Here is a 21748-nt window from a genome sequence, read left to right as displayed (position 1 = left end):
CCCAAGCCTAGCTCGAAAGGCAGAGCAGATTTTTCTAAGATGTCAGGAAAATGATGTGATACTCATGGGGATTTACTTACCTTTGGACCTGGCAGTCCAGGCAACCCGGGATTTCCATGCGGTCCTGGAATACCCTGCAAATAATGAGACTGCCTCGTTATTCCTAGGACAGATATAAATAACAGGATTTCTTCTCACATTCATACAACTATTATATAATGTAACCTAATTAAAATGAATGATTAAAAATAAAATAAAAACTATATTTTCAAAGTCATTCCTTCTGCCACCTTTGACATTCTAGTCTTGGAAAGACCAACTATGTTATTCAGACAGCAAAATGGCAGATTCCATGCTTTACATCAAACATTGCCTGGAGGTGTGGCATTACTCACCACCTCTGTCCCCAGCACACAGCTTACTGCTCCATCTAAGTCCTGCAGTGACAAGCCTAACTGTTAGGAGCCGCGTGAGCGTGATAGCATTCACCATTACAAGATGGCGCGGGCATCCTGTCCTCCCACTAGTAAACAACTGACTGCGCAGGTGCAAAAGGCAAAAAGCGCGCCAAAGTCACTGCCCATCCCAGGGCGTATTATGGGTAATGAGTGAACAGCCAATCAGAAGTGAACACGCCACTCTAGGGTACATATAGCAGTGCCTTTCCTGGGCTTTGGGGTCCTTCCACTTCTGCTGATACAAGAATAAAGCCTCGCTGTGGTAACCACCCGAACACCGCCTCACGTGTCTCTTTCGCGGGCGGAGGGGACACGGAGGGGCTTGGAACACCTAACAATGTGTGACAGTTTGGTTTCCGTGCTCGTCAACCTGTGCATTCTTTTCTGCAGTCAAGATCTGCATCTGGGATAGTTCACCGACTTTGCTACATCTTTCCCAGTGATTCCTCAAACCTGTTCTGCTCTACCTTCATTTTAAAACCTTGGACTCATTTTTATGAAGACTCATCTCTCTCCTGACACATCTGTTGAAGCTACTGTACACTTCCTGCCCTTCTGATCCAGTATGTAAGCATTGCGGTGCTGGCTCAACTGTCTCATGACTTGGGCTATTCAGTTTCAGGATTAAAATGTCTTTGAAAAGACACTCACTATTTTACTAGTCTAGCATTCCATGTAGTATCCCATCAGCCACTTGGACATTTGTCAGTTTGATTGTACTATTGCTAAATTTTTAAAATCTGAACTTAAAAATGGATTCTATCCCCTGTGAAACTAGCTTGCACCTTGAGCTATGCTCATGTTTGACATTTCTCATTACTAAGTCATGCAACAACCTTGGGAGATCGCTACTGCAGTCTTCCTTACAAAGGAGAAAAATTAACTTCACACAAACAGTGAGTAGACAGCTGAGACATGTTCTCCTGAAAGCTTCCAGGTCTTCAGGTCCCTGGTGGGTTTTATAATCTCACCTCTGTGTTCTCTGGACATGCATGTTAACATACAACATAGAGTAAGCTTTGCTTGTCTCTTCAGGAGAAAATTCTTCTACAGAACTCAGTGATGACACTGAAGATATGTCTAATAAGAATAAAACTAGGGTGAAAATATTACAGTCCATGGCACTGTAATCTTAAGAAAGAAAAGGAAGTGGAGATTAATGAATGAATGGTTGCTGTAGACTTCAAGGTAATGGGTTTAATCCTGTTTTGCAAAACTCAGTAGTGCAACCATGAGCCAATGCAATGGCTTTAGGGAAACATTGTATCAATTAAAGTTTGGGATTTTTCAAAGAGGAATCATGTGTTGTTGGTAGGATCAAATTTAGGGAGAGAGAATTTGCAAAGCTGCCATTCTCATGGTAGAGAACTGACCAAAGGGGATGAAATTAGGAATGCACCTGAAATAAGTAGTCTCATGAAGCAGATTGTCCTCTCCTTCAGGGAGGGCAGGTTAGGCAAATAAGAGAGCTGAGCATTAGAGGAGACCATGTGTCCTGAGTCACCCTAGAAGGAGTAACAGCCTCAGAGTGACAAAGGAACGGAATCAGTACAAAGAAGGCTGTAAGCAGATACACGGGCTCCAATGTCTCCTCAGAGAAGGTGGAGGGATGATGTGACAGGCTGACATGATGGAGGACAGAGAAGAGGTAAAGACTGGAGGAGATGCAGGAGGGGATGCGGGAGGGGATGAGGGAGGGGATGTGGGAGGGGATGAGGGAGGGGATGAGGGAGAGGATAAGGGAGGAGATGAGGGAGAGGATAAGGGAGTAGATGAGGGAGGGGATGAGGGAGAGGATATGGGAGTGGATGAGGGAGGGGATGTGGGAGAAGATGAGGGAGGGGATAAGGGAAGGGATGAGGGAGGGGATGAGGGAGAGGATAAGGGAGTGGATGAGGGAGGGGATGAGGGAGAGGATAAGGGAGTGGATGAGGGAGGGGATGAGGGAGAGGATAAGGGAGGGGATGAGGGAGAGGATAAGGGAGTGGATGAGGGAGGGGATGAGGGAGAGGATAAGGGAGGGGATGAGGGAGGGGATGTGGGAGAAGATGAGGGCGGGGATAAGGGAAGGAATGAGGGAGGGGATGAGGGAGAGGATAAGGGAGTGGATGAGGGAGGGGATGAGGGAGAGGATAAGGGAGTGGATGAGGGAGGGGATGAGGGAGGGAATGTGGGAGTGGATGAGGGAGGGGATGTGGGAGAAGATGAGGGAGGGGATGTGGGAGAGGATGAGGGAGGAGATGCAGGAGGGGATGCAGGAGGGCCTGATAGGCCACCAACTCCAGAGTTTAGATTCCAAAAGGCAGCTAAAGCACGATGGGATTTGCCTTAGCCTTCAAGTGAAAAATCATTTGCTGTGACTCTGGAGAGTGGAAAGTAATATTTTACAGCAACTTGGCTTTATATTCTTAGTACATTATAAATCGCGGTGCAAAGAGAGTCGATTACATTAAACCCATTTGCATCTGTCTTCATGGCCCACGATTCTTTTTCTAGTCTATTGAAGACAGACTTTCTTTAGCAAAAAAATCTCCATCTATTTCTCTAGGATTGGAGGGAACTAATTCTAAGAGAGCAATAAATCTTTTATGGAACCCGTGTCATGTGAGAACCTGCTGCTGATCTCCGAGGCAGCCCTTTCCTTCCATTGGCTCCAGTATTTCCCTGCAATCCAGGAATGCACTATTTAAGGACGTCTGATCTTTGTTTCCTGAACAAAGCTGACCTTAAAGCATTGGTACCACTCTGTAACTAAGAAGGGTGTGAGAAGCCAAGCAGAGCAGCCACGACTCTAAATTTGATCCTATTTCTTGGACATTTTCGCCGAGAGTTCTTTGGCTATAAACAAGGCTGCAGTGGAAGAGCTAAGTGTGAAGATGCAGCTTTCCAGAGGATGTACATCCTGCCCAGCACTAGGGGTAAAACCACTGTGGAATGTTACACATTTACCAGACAGCATGAAATGAAGTCCATCTACTCACCCGAGGGCCTCTCTTGCCTGATGGACCTGGGATACCCATCGGACCAGGCGGACCCTTAGGAAGCAAATACGAAGGCATTAGACAGGATAAACAGTAAGCATGTCTTTCCTCACAAATCATTATCAGATTTCTACTCCATGATAACTCCTTTTGTCTCTTTCCCTCCTTCCATTCCCTGCTCCCAGTTGACAAGGATTTTAAAGCAACATTAACTCCTCACCCAAATCTGCATGGGCAAGGGGAAACTCCACCTCTCTTCTTCTTTAATCTGGCCAGAAATGACAATGGGAAGTCCATGGCTTATAGTTATAGCATGCTATCTGGCTTTGACACAGAGAAAAACTAGTAGTTTTGTGTGTGATTTTTACCTACATTTATTTTTTTTATTATGGAAGAAGTTCAACATAGAGCTGGTGCCCAAGGATAGTTGGTTTTGTTTGTTTGTTTGTTTGTTTGCTTGTTTTGTTGGAACATACTTCAAAAGAGAACTTTAACTTGGAGAAAGGAAAGCACTAAACATTTTGTGTTCTTTTAAAAGAATTATAGCAAGGATCTGAATAACGTGCTACAATGTTACCTGTTTCAATGAGGTGCTTCTTTTAAAGATGTAACAGATTGTCTTATACCAAACATGACATATTAGGAGCCCACTAATAAAAATAGTTGACTTTTAAAGCAACAATGGAGGGACAGAGAGACAGCTCAGTGGGTAAGAGCCCTGGCTGCTCTTGCAGAGGACCTGGGTTCAGTTCCTACTATGTGGTGGCTCACAACTGTCTCTAACCACAGTTCCTGGCTTTTGCAAGCAGCAGGGATACATGCAGTGCACTCACAGAAATGTATGTAAAACGCTCACATACATAAAATAAAAATAAATCTTAAATAAAGAGGATGAAGACATAATCTCCAGTATGGGAAAATATTTGTAAAGCATTCATCAGACAAGGTAGTAATAGAATATGTAAGAGCTTTAGAAACCTCAGGACAAAATAATATCTGAGATTGGACAACCAACTATGTGAACATTTCCTGAAAGAAGATATACAAGTGTCTAATAAGCATGTGAAAATAATGTTCAGTTTCTCTAGTCCTTGAAGAAATGCAATCAAAACCACAACAAGATATCATCTCCCCTCAGTTATTTTTTCCAAAAAGCATAAAACAACAGCAAGAACAAACAAACAAAACTCAAATACAGCAAGGATGAAGAAACTCTCACAAACTGTTGGTAGTAGGGATGCAAATTAGCATAGCCATTAAAGGAAGCAGTGCAGTCGCTCCACAGAACCTAAAATAGATCTTCACCATTCAGCTCTCCCTGTATTGAATATATACACCCAAAACAAATGAAGTCAGCACGGGAGAGAGAAACCTGCTCCTCCATGTTTATCATGATGCTACCAGCAACTAACGAGAGAGTTAATCGATCTAGGTTCTCACCTGGAGATGACTAGATAACAAAATATGTTATGCAATACAAGCAAAGATATGTTATTCACCCATAAGAATGAAATCCTATCGCATAACAAGGGTGGAGTTCGAAAACTCAGAAAAGCACCATCTATTTCCACTCAAGCATAGAAGCTAAAATTATATTAAATATAGCAGCCTCAAAGAAGATAGTAGAGTTATTTGGAGAGGTTAGGAGGAGGCGGCTGTGTACAAAGGCACTGTTACAGAGGAAAGATGCTTCGGGTCTTGCAGCACAGTGGATGACTAGTTTACAATAGCATACATTTCATGAAGAGCTAGCAGACAGAATTTGAAGACTCTACATACCAAAAAAAAAAAAAATGACATGAAAATAAATGTACCTAATACCTTGATTTTATGTATTTTTCGATTATCATACTGTAAATAAGTATGTGTATTTGTTATGTGTCTATAAACTTTTAAATTTAAAAAATACACCGTGAAAGAACTGGGTAGAGATACACAGTAAAATGTGATTACCCAAAAGTGGGAAACTGGCCGCTCCACGCGGCTTGCACAGAGGCAGTGAAACAAATCTGACACTGTTCACTCTCCAACTAGCACTGTGTAATTTACCTTCTGTTTCCCGAAGTTCTGAAGGCAGACTCTCAAAGCTCAGCTATGGACCTCTCATTGGAAGAAAGGAGATTCCCTGCTGCCACTCAGTTCCCAGTCTTTGACTTCTCTGCAGAATTTTTTCTGCCTTTTGTAATACGTACAATATTTTTGTCTGCACCAGTTTCAACTACTCTGCTTTCTTCTTCTACAACCAAAAAGCAAAGGTTCCCACAGCTCTGGCTCCTAACCCTCTTGTGCAGCTCTTCCTTTGAAAATAGCATGCAACCTTAGCGTTTCAACTGCAGTATTGACAAGGACTCTCAAATTTGTACCCAAGCCTTGACTTCGCTCCCTCAACCCCTTCACTTGATTTCCTCATTGCATCTCTCTTCTTGTCAGCCACTGTCCGCTGCTGTCAACTGCACAGATTCTCTTCACTCAAATAAGTGTTGCTATCATTATTTTCTCAGTCTGCAACCTTAAATCCTGACCAAAACGTCTCTAGTTTCTTCTTTTTACTTGGACCCTAGATCCGAGTAATTCTGAGCTCTGTTACAGATCGTCTTTCAGACTGTTTCCCCAATCCTGCCTTCCTATTTTTACTTCTGCCAACTCAAATAATGTCTCAATCACACAACACCAAAATTTCACCAAGCACTGCCCATCTATTTTGAGTACCATGGCCAGACTGAGTTTGCTAAGTTAACATTCTTGCTTAGAAACTTACAAAATCACTGAAAACAATGTGAAGTCCCAGCTGTCAGTTTGACAGTCAGGACTGCACAATATGACACTACCTTGCTTGGGTTTTGTCTGTCATATTCAGCCCACCAAATGAGTTTAGCCTTAGAGACAGAAAATCTGTGTTCAGATCCCAGCTGTATCATTTACGAGTCATGGTATTATTCGTAAGATAATAAACTCCTCTGACCTTCAGATGCTTTCACTGAGACATGAATACACTTGTACTAATTTTCCAAAGCTCATTCAAGAGAATGTATATGAAGGGCTAGCTAGAGCCTCGTCCATATCAACAAGTGGCAGGTACCATTCTGTCTTCCCCATGATAAGGAGGAAAATCTGCCTTTCCTGTCAATAGTTACTCCTTAAGGCCCAGTCCTATGTCATTCTGTCATAAGAACCTGCCACAAGCAAGGATCCACACCCCCAAATATTATTTTTACCCTACACTTTTAGCTTATGAGATTATGTCTTTCAGAAGCATATGGTTTATTTATTTTAATGTTTTAAGTGTGCGTGCGTGTGTGTGCGTGCGCACGCGCATGCATGCTTTCACACTCATGAGTGCAGTGCCTTCAGTGGCCAGAAGTTTCTGATTCCTTAGAGCATGGATTACAGGTTGTTGTGAGCTGTCCAAGGTGGGTGCCTGAGGATAATGGCGGTGCTCATTCTTAACACTGAGCCATCTCTCCAGCACCCAACAGGATGTACCTTGCTTCACCACAAGACAGAGTTACACATGTACACTAATTTTATTGAAATATAGGTTCCTTCAGAGCAGACACTGTTCTTCTGCCTCAAGTGACGCAGAGACTAATGAACTGTGTGCTGAGCACATCATTGCTCTATGAATCCAGCTGGAATAACTGCTTGAAACGCTACAGAACAGACTAGGAGGTGAATGCTTATCCCACTACACTGATTTTCTGAGGAAAGTAAGTGGCCACCTATTTGTTTATTCTGGCCTCTCAGCAATTAAATAGTACCAATATGTTGTTGTTATTTATAACCACTGCAAAGAGGGGATACATATATACACATATACACATACATACACTATACAGTTACAATACAGATACAATAAGTTATTGTAACTTCCAACAGTCTGCCTTAGGAAGAGTTGTTGAGAAAACATCAGCTGCCTCAAGTAATAACCACAGGGAAATACATGCCAAGGACATAGCATCATCTTATTCCAGACTATGGTTTCAAGAATTCAACCAGTGACTCAAGTTGTATTTTCATTAAATAAAGAAGTATCTTGACGGTGCTAGAGAGATGGCTCAGTAGTTAAGAGCATTTGATGTTCTTACAGAGGACCTGGGTTTGATTCTCAGCACATACAGGGTGGCTCACAACAGTCTGTAGCTCTTTTGGCCTCCCTAGCCACCAGACACCCATGTGGTACAGAGACACATGCTAGCAAAACACTCACACACATAAGACAATTTTAAAATGTGCCTTAGGACATATTAATATACTTAGAATGTTGAAATAAAATTCTGAAGATATACAGGCAAATTACTGAAGCTATCCAAATGTCAACAGCAAAAACAAGCAGTCACAACACCAATTTCAAATGCGGTTTTAAATGATTTTTAGAAATTTTCAAATGTTGATCTCCAGTTGTACCTGTGTAGTGGAAGAACTTCAGAACTGAAAAGTTCAGACCAATGTTTCACAAACCTGTTTGCATATTATTAGATTGACCTGGGGTTCTCCACTAAATAGGCTATTTTTTTTCTCCTCAAAGTAGGTTGGTTGACTGAGTATTTTTATATAAGGTGGAATTTATATTAGTCCACTTGTAAGTTAGCTACATCATTACAGAGATAATGAAATACATTGTTCACCAAAGAAATGCAAATATTTCACTGAGAATGATAAGGGTATAGGTTTCCCCCCAGCATTGTCCACAAAATAACATCTATCTAAAAACAAATATATTTTTTTCTGATCCATTTGATGTGATTTTGATAATGGAATAGTTAATTGGCATATTCACTATATTTTTCTTAATCTAACTTTTATATATACCCTTTTAACATAACTAAGTTTTGAGCATGTGTTTTTGTTTTTCATAAAAAAAAAATATAAATCTATGCTTTGCAGTTAAATTCCTGGGTAGATCTCAACTGAATTAGAAAACCATATAGTCTCCCTACCACTTTACCCAGAATTAGGTAGCTTTCAGCCTACCAATCAAAAACAAAAGTGTAATTTGAGACAGGGCTGTGTTCTGGCTGATGTGTTACAATAAGCATGATGTCATCCACTGGGGCAGGGTACATTTCTTAAACAGATCTGATCTGTCCTATGTTGTATGGTCCCGATGCCTCTTTGAAATACATGGTATCTTAGTGCATTAACACACGGTTTAAAAAGAAAAACTCAACTTACGGGAGGCCCAGTGTCTCCTTTTGGCCCTCTCAGATACTCCACGTCAAGCATCGCATTGTAGTCCTCGTAGTAGTAATAATCATAAGGCTGAGGTTCATAGCTGTTTCCCATGGGATTAGTAGCATCGGGGTAAAATTCACCTTCCTTCCTCAGTTCAAGGTGGTTATCCACTGAGGGCCCATGTATCACTCTATACAAGGTGCTGTTCAAGGTCCGTTCCATTTCCATGAGTTCATTGTTGTGTAGATTTGCTGTGATGGCCTTCTTGAGGTTAGTCATGGCGTCTTGATTGGTGTGTGCAATGCTGGATGATGCTTTCTTAGGCGGGGGCAGGCCAGCTGCCTCCTCATGTTGGGTGATGTTGTCGAGTCCAGCGAAGAGAGGGTCAATTCTCTCCTCTTCATTCATTCTTGCCTCCCTAGAGGGATGATGGGGCACTGACAGGGTTAAATTTGTCTCTTCCTTCATGGTGATTTCTTTAGCTTGAGTTCTGTAGTTTGGGAGAGTCACAGCTGAGATGTTTTCTGAATGGAAAGAAGTTAACTGAGCCCTTGGTGTCTGGTGCTCTTGGCTTTCCTGTACTGTGGCGGAACCATTGCTTCTGTTCTTTGGAATGCTTTTGACGCCAGCGACTGTCTCCTGTGGCAGTTCTGTTTCATCAAATCCTTTGGGCAAGGGAGCCTGCTCTGTGAATGTTTTCTGTGGCAATCCTGTTCCAGCAAATCCTCTGGGCACAGGAGTGTGCTCGGGGTGTCTGGTGGGCATTACTGCTGTGTGAGAAAGACTTCTCTCAGCTTGGGATGTGTCTGTTCGGGGGCACTGCTGTTTGAGGCGTCTGCAGTAGTCAGCAGATGCCGCTGTGGAAGGCACGATATCCAACTGGCACACTGTTCCTTCAAAGTGGGCAGAACTGTTATTCATACTTCCCAAGGTAAACACACTATGAGGGTCAAAGGTGTGAACTTCTGAAGTAGTCTCACCACTAAAATATCTCTTTCCACACTCAACAAACATGGAGACGATGTGGTGGTCAACAGAAATGGCAACTGAGTGCCATCGCTGGTCGTGGACACTGTAGTTGAAGGTTACTGTTTGCTTTCCTCCGACATGCACTATTAGTTTCTTAGGTAGTAGCTGTACGCCGAACTGCAGCCTGTTGCTATTCCGAATGCTGAAGAGAAATGCATTGTTCACTTTGAATGATTGCAACCCAATCAATACCGTCAGTGGCTGTCTTAGGCTAATGGGTAAAATGTTCACGAGAGGTGACTCAATGTAGGCATTGTCTGTTAAAACGACACCCAAATCCGTTAAATGGACCCCCTGAGGTAATGGTGTGGGTGACGATGACGGCACAGCTGTCACCGATGATGTGTATCTTACATCTCTGCCTCCAAGGCCTAGTTGCTGAAGAATATCTATGCCTGGAAATGAAAAGAGAGAAAGGTAGGAAGGAGCTTATTGTTACATATTCATACAGATATCTGAGTATAAAAACAAAACTTTGTTTCCAATTGATATAAGAATGTTCTACCCATGAGTAATTTCTAGGTAGCAAAAGGTAGTGAGAGAGGTGTGACTGTCAATAATGTGAATGAGTCAAGTATAGACACATACACACACAGAAATACACACACATACACACATATATACATACATATACACACACAGATGCACTTTCACACATACACATACACACACATACACACATGTATACATACATATACACACACAGATGCACTTTCACACATACACACACACACACAATATGCATACACACATATCACTATTATTTATGCCTCCAAATAATTTAAAATCAGTTGAGTTCTTTTGATTTTTCTCATGTTATTAGAATTCTTGTCACTCCACAGCTTCTGATTGTCATTCACATCCTGAACTTATACCTGAACATTTAATGACATCCATGTTCAGGTGAAACTGAGAGCCCGCTGACCACAGTAATCTGTAACTCACAACCCTCTATATACACTGATTTCATGCCAGCACTTAAATTCTAATTTTTCAAACATCTTGGAATTTAATCTCAGCTTTCTGTGCCTAAAACCTAAGTAACACGCCACACTTCCAGCCCCTCAGTTAGTTTCCCAAACCCTTGAGGAATGCAGGAAAAGAATTCAAATTTGCTTTGTCTTTCTTTTCTTTCCCCCTTCACCTCTTCCTTCCTCCTGTTTCGGGCACCTGCTCCCTCGGGGCCCCACTCACTCATATGAGGGCATCAGATCTCATTACAGATGGTTGTGAGCCACTATGTGGTTGCTGGGATTTGAACTCATGACCTCTGGAAGAGCAGTCAATGCTCTTAACAGCTGAGCTATCTCTCCAGCCCTTGTGTGAGTCTTTCTTGTCTGTCATTTTCAAGTTTCTCTTCAGTGATTTTTACCCAGTTCATAAACTCTTTTCCAATATTTATCTTGTAATGTACATTTCCTGTAATATGGCTTTGATATAACTGTTGATTTAAAAATATCTATTGTTCATCATATTATTGCCAGTAGCAACCTGATTGTCTCTCACATTCAATTATAAACTCCCGGAAGACAGGTCTGTCTGACTCATCATTGAGCTTCTACTATTTCCTTGCAGAGAATTCTAGAATTTCTGAATGAATGAGCTTCTCCCACCACCATCCAATCAGATTTCATGTCCACCTTTAAAGTCATATAGATTTACATGCCATTCATTAACTAATGAATGAATCCTATCTTTAAAATACAGCGAGCTTAGTCTATGGTGTGATCCTTATGATCCCACTGGTTAGACATCTCCCATCTGCATCTACGTGTGTTTGTAATAATCTCTGGGTAGATTATTATGTATTTGTAAAAGAATTATAATATGTAAAGAAAAATAAAAATGTTGAACTTAGATAAGAATATTTAGCAATGTTAATTTTCCTTTTATGGCAAACTAGTAGGTGTTTGACAGTTTCTTTCTATTCATTGCAATGAATGAGGCATGAAGAGAAACTCTGGGTCCCAAGTCAGACAATATGCATAACAGTGAGATAATTACAGAATCTTAAACATGCCCTGGTACTATATTTAAAAGGCTTTCTCCCAGAGATATGTGCATAACACTCCAAAGGGTTAGAGTACAATTATGTTAATGAAGTAGTTATAATTTTGTAGCAATTCTAAAGGACATAAGTGTTTGTTTCGAAACTGTCATATGATAGTGGATCTCAGTTTTCCATCAAAATATTCTCACCAAGGCAAAACAGTAAACTACCTTAGAGATTCCGTGACCTATTTTAAAGCAATACGACATCATTTGCAAGAATTATCATTGTTCTCTCATGTTATTTCAGTATAATTAATGTCAATTTTCATTATAACCTATAACATGTTTGCATTCATAGGCAATATAAATTACTGACCAGCTAAAGTGATTAACTGCACTTATCTTGAACAACACTCACACTCTTGAAATGTGCTGCATCAGTCTGTAATGTGAGGGATTCCTGCCCAGTACTCTCTAACTCCAAATGTATACATATCTTAGTCTCAGGAGGAAGCCATGGAGGAGTGTTGGGTCTTTGAACATTAGTGCTTACATTTAAAGTTTATATTACCATAGAATCTGCAAAAAAACCCAAAAAAAACCCAAAAAACAAAACAAACAAACAAACAAACAAAAAAAACACCAAACCACATTGTTCTGTGTGTTGAGTAAATCATTCTAAGATAAGATTAATCTCTGATGGGACGTCAAGGGCTGGCCTTGTCTTGGGGAAACCTGCCTTGCAAGAACATCTGTTTCTAGTAGTGATTTTACCTTATTAAAATGAGTTGTCATTAGGAAGAGTATTAATCTGGAAGCTTAAGAATGGATGTGTTCTTGATATCTTATAGGCACTTCAGTATGCTTCCTCCAATTTTATCGTATTATAGTATTTGTAGTGAATGACTTGAAAGAATCGAATGCTTTTGAACCATTATCATTCAGTGAGTTCTCTGTTAATGGACCAGAAGTGCATTCCTGAGGTGGTCTGTTCACTGCTGTGTGTTGCTCTTTGGATACTTACCTACTTTCTTGATTAATAATGTGGGTACGATTCAAGCATCGAGACGCGTCCTGCTAATCTCTTTTTGCCTTCCAGTCCTGTCATTATCGTATTACAGCTACAATCTGCCCAAGCAGTGCCTGAGCCATTGCTGTCTTTGAGATCTCACAGGTGCTGTCTGCATTGGTCTTGTTTTCCAGAAACTGTTTGTATGCATTCCCCACATCGTTTTAAAGGTTTAACATTCCAGTCAACAGCTCCATATTCTAATCTGTTGTCTGATGTTGTTACTACAGTCTGACCTACAGCAATGTGACCACAGTACAGTGAAAACTTATTTTAGTCTGGGCATTTTTCTATCCTAATAATGGCCATAAGCAACCGCAAAGGAATTGATGGAGAATTTATTATGTCCCATGGGGTTAGACTTCACTGTTCTCTTCCTGTAGCCTCTATTTCTTTACTTTAGACAATTAACCAAATAGAAATGGATTATTGTGTTAATTAGATACATTTCTGTCTTACTTTGTCTCCTGCACTGGGTAAGTTCCCTCAGGGTAAGATGCATCTTCCAATTTTATATCTATCTATGAGGTTGTATTTCTATGACCTTTGAGCTCCACAAACCAGCAATTCAAGTGAGTGTTAAAGTCTTGCCAGCTCTTCACTGCCCTGACATCTCATGTTCCTACTACTTCATAGTCTTCTCACAGAGGTGATCTGACTCCCTCAAGTTTCCTTATCTTTTTTTTTCTTTTTTTTTTTCTTTTTTATAAGTGGTTGGGATATCTAACTGCCTCATAGAAATATTTCTGTAGGTATCTTTTTTTGGCTACATTTGTGTGCATTTTTCCATAGCGTCTTTCTAGCCATGCTCCATCAAATCTTTCATTTGCCCATTATTTCTCAGCTGAGCATATCCCGAAGAAGGATGCTGTGAGATGACCATGTCTTCCAATCTCCTCCAGTGGTACCAGTAATTCCTTTCTAAAATTAGTTTTGTGTGGGTCCTCAGACCAGCTCATTCTCCTGCCTCTGGACTCATTCCTGATTGTTCAAGCTTTAGAATGAGTCCATCACCTCAGGAAGTACATTTTTGCATTTTATGAGCCCTCCCCCATGTTGCCAACGGTAATATCTGTACTTCTGTCTTATACCTTTCTTCTGGGCAGTGTCTGCCCTTCTCAGACCCCCACCCCCGACACACACCACAGTGTTTCTCAACCTTCCTAATGCTGTGACCTTCTAATACAGTTCCTCATGTTGTGGTGACCCTCCAGTCACAAAATTGTTTTCATTGCTACTTCATAGTAATTTTGGTACTGTTATGAATCATAATGTAAATATCTCTGTTTTCCAATGGTCTTAGGTGATCCCTGTGAAAGGGCTGTTCGACCCCCAAAGGGGTCTCAGCCTTCAGATTGAGAAGCACTACCCTAGCACTTCTGGTATTCCAGAGCTAAATATTTAGTAGTACTTCCTTTCAGAGGTTTTGTTTCTGCGACTGCTTCCTGCGAGTCGATAGTGAACTGTGTCATCTCTATGCGTATCTCCTTTTCTCTTTGTATTTTAGCCCTTGTATATTTCGTTAGTCTCTGTTTGTTTTTCCTGAACCGAAAAGTTTAGGATTATTTGTCCTATTTAGCTTGCTTCTTTTATACAGAATATAAAAAGAGAAGTGGGAAGATGCTATCTCAGAGCTGATGTTTACTCTGTCTATGCCCAGAGATCGGAGAGAAGGCTTGACAATAAAGAACACTTGTCACTCTTGCAGAGGACTTGGGTTCAGTTCCCAGCAATCACACGGTGGCTCCCACCAATCAGTAATTCCAGTTTTATGGAGCTGATTCCCCCATTCTGATCTCAGCAGGCATCAGACACCTGGTGCACAAATATGCATGCAGGAAAAACGCTTATACATGTAAAGTAAAATAAATCTAAGAGAAAGACAAAGTCTATGCTCACTTCACAAATGATGACATCAAGGAACAGAAAAGCGATGTAACCAGTCAAAGGTCATACAACTGCTAGACAGTTAAGTTCAATTCAAGTCATCAGTGTGCCCTCAAGGTTGACACAATGGCTGTCTCATCCCATGACCTGACATGTTCCTCACACAGCACTTGTAAGATATCACTAGCTAACCACGGCAGGACTACTTTTCCCTACTGCAACTGTACGGTGGGGAATACTCTCTCCAGTTAATCTGGCACCCATCTGTGGTGTAGCTGTTTGCCCTGAAATGAAACATTCCTTCTGGAGGGAACAGAGGAGGCTCTGCAGGCTGTCTGCAGCCTCATAGGACTCACAGAACACAGGCAGGAACTTTCCATCCACAAATACTAATAGGAAAATGACTCTAATGGTGGAGCTGTTTCAAAGCTACACATGGGGCTGCAGGGATGCAGCTGTTCTGGGTCTCCATCCATGCTGGGGTGGGCTGTTCATTGATGCACTCACTGCCTGAGTCCTCTGTGCTACCACAGTGAGCTCCTTCATTCACTAGCTAGGACTGAGTAGCGGTTTTGTTTGTATTTTTTGTTGTCTGTTATTGCCTCTTGAATCTGAGGTGAATAGACACAAACTTCCCAAGCAGAGCCACACAACAGCATCCTAGGTTTAATCTGTCATAGACTAAGCACATTTTGGGAGCAGGAGTTCACAGAAAAGGGAACAGGAAACTCAATGGTAACTCAATGGTGCAAGCTATCTAATCTTTAGTTTAAACCTGGCTTAGATATCACCAATTTATAATTTGAAGATAGATTTAGGTATTTGGCACCAATATATACAACAATAACTAAGTTGTCTGTAACGAGTTAGCCACATGGGCATCCTAACCACAAAATCAACCCAGATCATTAGTTTATGTCACTGAAGAAGTCAGTTACCATTTGGGGGAAAATAGATGATTATCAACAAGGCATTAGAGTTGCCTTGCTTTCTTAATAAACACTGGTGACATTTACTAAATTCTTTCTGTGTACCTAGTCCCTGTCTAAGAACTTTATCATATTGTTATCATAAGTCTCACGGCCCTATAAGCAGATACCACTACTACCCCATCTTATAGTTATGAAAAGTCAGGGATAAATTCCATTTCCAAGGTCATACAACTAGAAAGTGCAGAGATGTCTGTTGAATACAGTCTCTAAGAGTCAATCCTTTACCTCAGTGACTGTCATTTATTCCACTTTACCTAAAAGCAGAACGGACTGCATCTCCTTCCTCTATCTGCTCCTTAAATGTAGAATAAATGGTGGTGTCTCCAAGACAACAGCCATGCTCTCTTTACTGTAAACAGCAGGCCTAATGACGTCATCCAAACCATAGCTGAAACAACCACACATTCTGATTCACAGACCTCGCTTCTGGCTTTGCACAGACAACTGTCTGCTGAATTTATCCAGGAGAAGTTACATGTCCCCACAGCAATTCTAACTCAATATATTATTCCCCAGCTTCTTCTCATGTGCTTCATTGTCTGTCAGGGAAGATTCAGCCAACCACATGGCAGCCAACAGGTCTACAGCTATACATGAGGTTGGGACACAGTACCTTCAATAATAGCACAGGACCTACAATAGCACATGGCATCTGTGCCATCAGTTCCTGTTTTACCGCTCTCAGCTCGCTTCCTGTCACTTCATATCACCTTATTTGACTCCAGAAAAAAAATGCATCTTTTTCTAGTTTGTAAACATTCTGAACTCACTTTGGACTCCTTGTCCTTCATTGGGTGTCAGCTTCAGAATGCTCTAAATCCTTCATACTAATTTTGGTCAGCTGCTCTTGCAATGATTAAAAAATCATGGTGAATTTAATAGATCTTCTTTAAGTTTCGTGGGTTTTCCTAACATTTTGGAGCTGGGTATGATCTTGGGGAATCTTTGAACTTGAACTTGGTGTCATAACTAAGGAAGGTTCTGGAAGCCATGCTCTTGAGAAACTGTGTTTCCTCTGTGGTACAGCCACCTATCCCACAGAACCCTCCACTCTGGATATTTGAATTCTTTCTAAACTTTTTGCTTCACCGAAGCTTATCAGTTTTAAAAATCCCACTGATAGTATCTATCCCCACAACAGGATGCAACTCAAGTGTCACATTATTTAAAAATAGATTTTATCTTAGAGGCAGAATCTTCTTGTTTTGTTTTGTTTTGTTTCTAGCCTGGTCTCAAATTCCTGGCCTTGAGAGATTCTCCTGATTCAGTTACCCAAACATATGATGATCATTAACGAACCTATGCCACCCTGCTCTGTCACTCCTTCTTCCAAAGAGGGAAAGGAAAATGTGAAGAAAATGAAATAACATAGAGGGGTGGGTGAAGGAGGGCATGCGGGAGGGAGAAGTCCAGTCTCAGTAGATATTACACGGCTTCCACACCATCTCTGTAAAAACTTGTAATCGATTCCAGGGCATGTAGACTTCATGTCTAAAATATCCAGATGTTGTAGCCCAGGAATCTACATTAGTTTTTCAGATATAGAATACAAAGACCTGTCAACATCCCGTCCCAAGTTGGAGAACTAGGGGTAATATATGATTATCCCTGAAAGCATACAGATGTTTAATATTTCTTAGTAATTGTAATTAAAGTGATATTTTTAAGTTATCAAATGTTAGGGTCTAACAAGTTGCAGAGTTAACTCTTGCTATTAAAAAATTAAATGGCTATAGATTGATTCTAATGAATTCTCAATATTTCAGATTTTCATACATCTTGGTCAGCCAAGCTCTGCAGCTATATCCTTTCTGATGCTGCACTTACACCAAATGAAAAATACAAAGTCATTGTCCCATTCCCACACTGTCAGCACTAATGAGACTCAGGGGCTACTGTTAATAATAAAATTGTAAAAGAATACATGATGTTAGGAGGTTGTAGGTTGTTGGGTCCTGAGATGAGTTTGAGGACTGTACCAGCCAAGTGGATAAGATGACAATATGTTGTATGCATATATGACATTTTCCAAAAATGAATAAAAATATTTTAAAGTGATTGTTTAATAAGAAAGATTATAAAGTACTCAACATACCTTTCAGCTTATACAAAATTGGCAAGGAAACGGAAAGTATTGCTTAGATGATGACAGTGCAATACATTTTCATAGGATGAAGGCCACAGTCTGGGCCCACTTCTCTTCCCATATCCTCAGGGCATTGAGCAAATAAAAGCAACTGATCATAAATCATTTCCCTTAGTTCCTTACTCTGTGACCTGGAGCCAGGAAGCTTATATTTGAGTCACGATTTTGGCACTGCTCGGAAGTGACTAAAACAACTCTTGCAAAATGAAAATCTCACCCACCTGTGCTACCTCATTTCATTCACCCTAAGCCATGTACGATGATCTGTTGGAAGTGTGGCTTACAGTATTTCAGGAATTCACTCAAGGCCACACAGCTACTTAGCAATATAATCTGGACACAAACCTGGGCTATGGCTGCAGAACACCACTGTCCTTAAACAATGCTGGCATGGTGGGTTTTGTTAAAAGTAGATTTGTGTCTTTCAGGTTTTCTTAACACATTTATCCTGAATAACCAGAACAAGGAAACTTACTCATAAAGTGAGAAATGAAGCCTCACGTTAAAATTGTTGCTGAAGTGCCTAGTGTAAGGGGGTAGAGCTGTTGTCACTAGAATGAACAGCCTGTGTGACATCAGACTAATGCACACAGGAGACAGATAAGGACGTGTCTACTTGTGGGATCCCATACCTTTTGAGAACCAGTTCCATGAGTCCAGTGTGACCCACTGTGGAGTGACACTGTATCTCTCTCCCTGCCACATGTCACTGGCAGCCAGTGACACTGAGCAGGAAGGAGTGCTGCAGCAAGCAGAAAGTAACCATACCAGCAAATCCTCAGAAAACTCAGTCTTCAGAAATCACTTTAGCTTGAAACAAACTCACTTATTCCCTGGGTTACACACAACACTAGGCTAGAAGGCAAATACAGAATTCCTATCTATTAAGGTGATAATTAAAATGGCTTTCCTTAGCTGTGTTAGAATTTAAGAAATTACCGAATTGCAGAAAATCACAATCAACTTTTTCACATAGATTTTAATCACATAGATTTAATTTTGAAGACCTTTTTTAGGAAAAGAGGGAAACATGATTTAACACTACATAAAATCAGTAACTAGAAGAAACACCAACAGATAAAAGACATCAACAGGTTTTTTAAATGCATTAAAGAGCTGAAGACAACAGGAGAATAACTCAAGCAAAACTCCTGAAGGGCTCAAGAATGGAAGGTTTGCTGAATTCTTGAGATTTCAAATTAGGATGTTGCGATAGCAGGAAATAGCTAAACATTTGTACAAGAAACTCTGAGACCATAATAGAAAAATAAAGATTGATTACATTGAAATATTTACCTAATCATTGCAGAAGGTTCAGTGCTACCATGTTGATAATAAGAGAATCAGGTGAGATCTTCACAATCCCTGCATCCAAGAGTCTTTTAACCACTGAGCTCCAAAAGTGATAACCATCATAACATTATTATTCATGTAAATCTGAGAGGGTACATCCTCTCTAAAGACATTTCATGGGGTTGCAACAAGATGGTCAGCCAGGCTTGTCCTTCAACACCCTGGCTTGGAGTGTCTCAGTTATCAAGCCTATATGAAGATAGTTTTCAAATCTATCTTACTTAACAGAAACAACTGCAGACTCTGAAAGGATAGCTACAATCAAGACCAAAAAATTAGAAGAATAAGAAGACAGTAAAAGAAGAAAAATGTAAAATATAATTCTCACCCTTAGCAAGGCTAGAGTACGATATGCACCCAAGAAAACAAGGTTCTGGCTTTTTGGTTTTTGGATACAGATGTACATGTACACATACACACATACACATATACACATATATACGTGTGTGTGTGTGTGTGTGTGTGTAAAGGGAAATCTGAGTGAGGAGGCTATAACATTTAGATAAACAGAAGAGTAATTTAGGAAAGACTCTCATCAAACCCTAAACAAAGATAGAAAATAAGACCTTAAAGCAAGAAAATACATAGTTCAATTGTGGAGATGCAAAATGCAAAACAAAATACAGACTTAAAAGACTTCATTAAAAACATGAACATAATAAAGAGAAATGTCCAGAAAGTGAATGATGCTTCCACACTGAAAAGGCCCACTGAGTACCCAACAGAATTAAAGAAACTCTCATGACACGCTATGATAAACTTCAAAACATCAGGACCCAGTGGTTATAAAGCCCTTAAGAGGAGAATGTAAAGGTCATAGTTCAACCGCCAAGAGTTACTCTTATCAATTTTATGACAGCTCTGTATGCTCAAAAAACAAAAACCATGAAAGCTAATCAATGTCAGAGAAGAAAAAACTGACAATACAATTCTCTCCTCACCTGCACTAACTGTCTTTCCAGGTGAGGGTTAGCCAGACACCTTCTCATTAAAGCAGCTCTGTACAAGCTTCTCCTGCTGCACATTCACGCTGAGGATGCAACTGTACAGTCCACAGCATGCACACTGGGAAACGGACCAAAGAAGAGCTGAGTTCCAAGGGAATGGATCTAACGTGGGTGAGAGACGTTGACAGCATGGGCAGAGTAGAGAACTGAGCTGTCTACAGCTGAGCAAGACAGTAGCTTCTAGAAGGTATGCCTCCAGGAAAATGAGGTAAAACCAAATTAACTAAAACGCTCAGAGTGCTACGACATGTTTGGGAAGAAAATGTTCTCAAAGAAGTTTAGAATTTGTTGTAGCATTTGAACAAATAATCAACAATGACATACAGTGCACACAAAAGGAGCAATGGGAAGAAAAAGAGAGCTATCTGAGGCAGTGTGCGAAGGAAAAAGTCCAATGGACACAGATCAATGACAAAGGTGCCCACATGGACATAAAAAGCCAATTGTGATAGCCAAGAAGTTATTGAAATATATTGAAGTGGAGTCAGGGGAAGAATGAGCATAATATAAAACCATAAATTCTCATAGAGAATAGGAAGTCAGTAACATACTTAAACACATTGTTAAGAAAACAAAGATTAGATTGAAAAGGTGCCAGTAAGTCTCAGAATACGTAAAGGTAAAAGACTTGATTTCCTGGTGCAACTTACCTCTGAGCCATATCCTCCAAGTACCCTGATACTTGTTTTTAAGTCATAAAATGTCTTACAAGTACGGAGAGACTTCTAAGATGTCTAACTTGAGTCTCCAGCTCAAATAGAGTTTTGGCCATATTCAGATTGCAAGTCATAATTGTGCTCACTATAAAGAATAATTTTTCTGATAATTTCCCCCCTTTTTAGGATTTATTTGTTCCTGGGTGTGCATGCCATGAATAAGTGGGTGGCTCCTGGAGGCCAGAAAAGGGTCAGGTCACCTGGACCTAGAGTTACAGCTGTGAGCAGACCAAAATGCCTGCTGGGAAGAGAATTCAGTTCCTCTGAGAGTCCAGCAAGCTCTCTTAAACACTGAGCCAGCTCTGCAGTCTGTCCTGCTTCTTGTCACCTTGCCCTATTAGATAGAAAGACTCCCTTCCTTCACATGCTTTCCTTTTCACAAATACACTTTTCATCTGTAATTTCTTTGCTTGACATTCTTTCAGGTTGTTATTTAGTGGATGGACTCAGGCACAAGTGGCTTGTTGAGTTTATTAGAAAAGCTGATTGTATTACAATCCGGGCAGCTGTGTGGAGTCCTGCTTCACAAAAGCCTGAGAGAAACCCAACCTTGGGATCACACTGGTGGTGTCTTAAATCCAGCACGCTTCCTGGAGTTTCTCTTTGAAAATTTTTGAATCTTTGACAAAACCGCCCTTTTTCTCACTTTGAAGTCAGAGATATTTTTGTATTTATACTTCAGTCATTGGATAGTAAGATACTTCTTGGGAAATAGACACTTTAAAATGTTGTTTAATAGATGAATAAAAAAGGATATACAAAGATTTCTGAGTCCACAAAGCTAGGAGAGCAAACCAAAACACTTTTCTAGACCACCCCGCACGAATTAAATAATGTTCTGAGGCCGTGAATATGCAAATTTCACTTCTTGATGATGCAAATCCAGACGGAAAATTTATTACACGCATGTGTTGTTTCAAGAAGGGCAAAGGTTGTTCAGTTACAG

At 40.6% G+C, this 21748-nt stretch overlaps 1 protein-coding gene across 1 annotated transcript in view; it reads right to left on the bottom strand.

The window, feature by feature from the left end:
- Positions 1-21748, bottom strand: part of Col24a1 (collagen type XXIV alpha 1 chain) — a 249393-nt gene that overhangs the window by 221115 nt on the left and 6530 nt on the right. The window contains exons 3-5 of the mRNA XM_034500238.2: positions 8612-10035; positions 3440-3493; positions 81-134 (exon numbers count right to left, since the gene is read on the bottom strand). Of these exons, the coding sequence (XP_034356129.1) occupies positions 81-134; positions 3440-3493; positions 8612-10035 (1532 nt within the window). The remainder of the gene's footprint in view (positions 1-80; positions 135-3439; positions 3494-8611; positions 10036-21748) is intronic.

The sequence above is a fragment of the Arvicanthis niloticus genome, chromosome 4 (assembly GCF_011762505.2).
Source record: "Arvicanthis niloticus isolate mArvNil1 chromosome 4, mArvNil1.pat.X, whole genome shotgun sequence".
Taxonomy (NCBI): Eukaryota; Metazoa; Chordata; class Mammalia; order Rodentia; family Muridae; genus Arvicanthis; species Arvicanthis niloticus.
The sequence above is the reverse complement of the archived record's forward strand: the minus strand, read 5'-3'. Positions and strand labels throughout refer to the sequence as shown.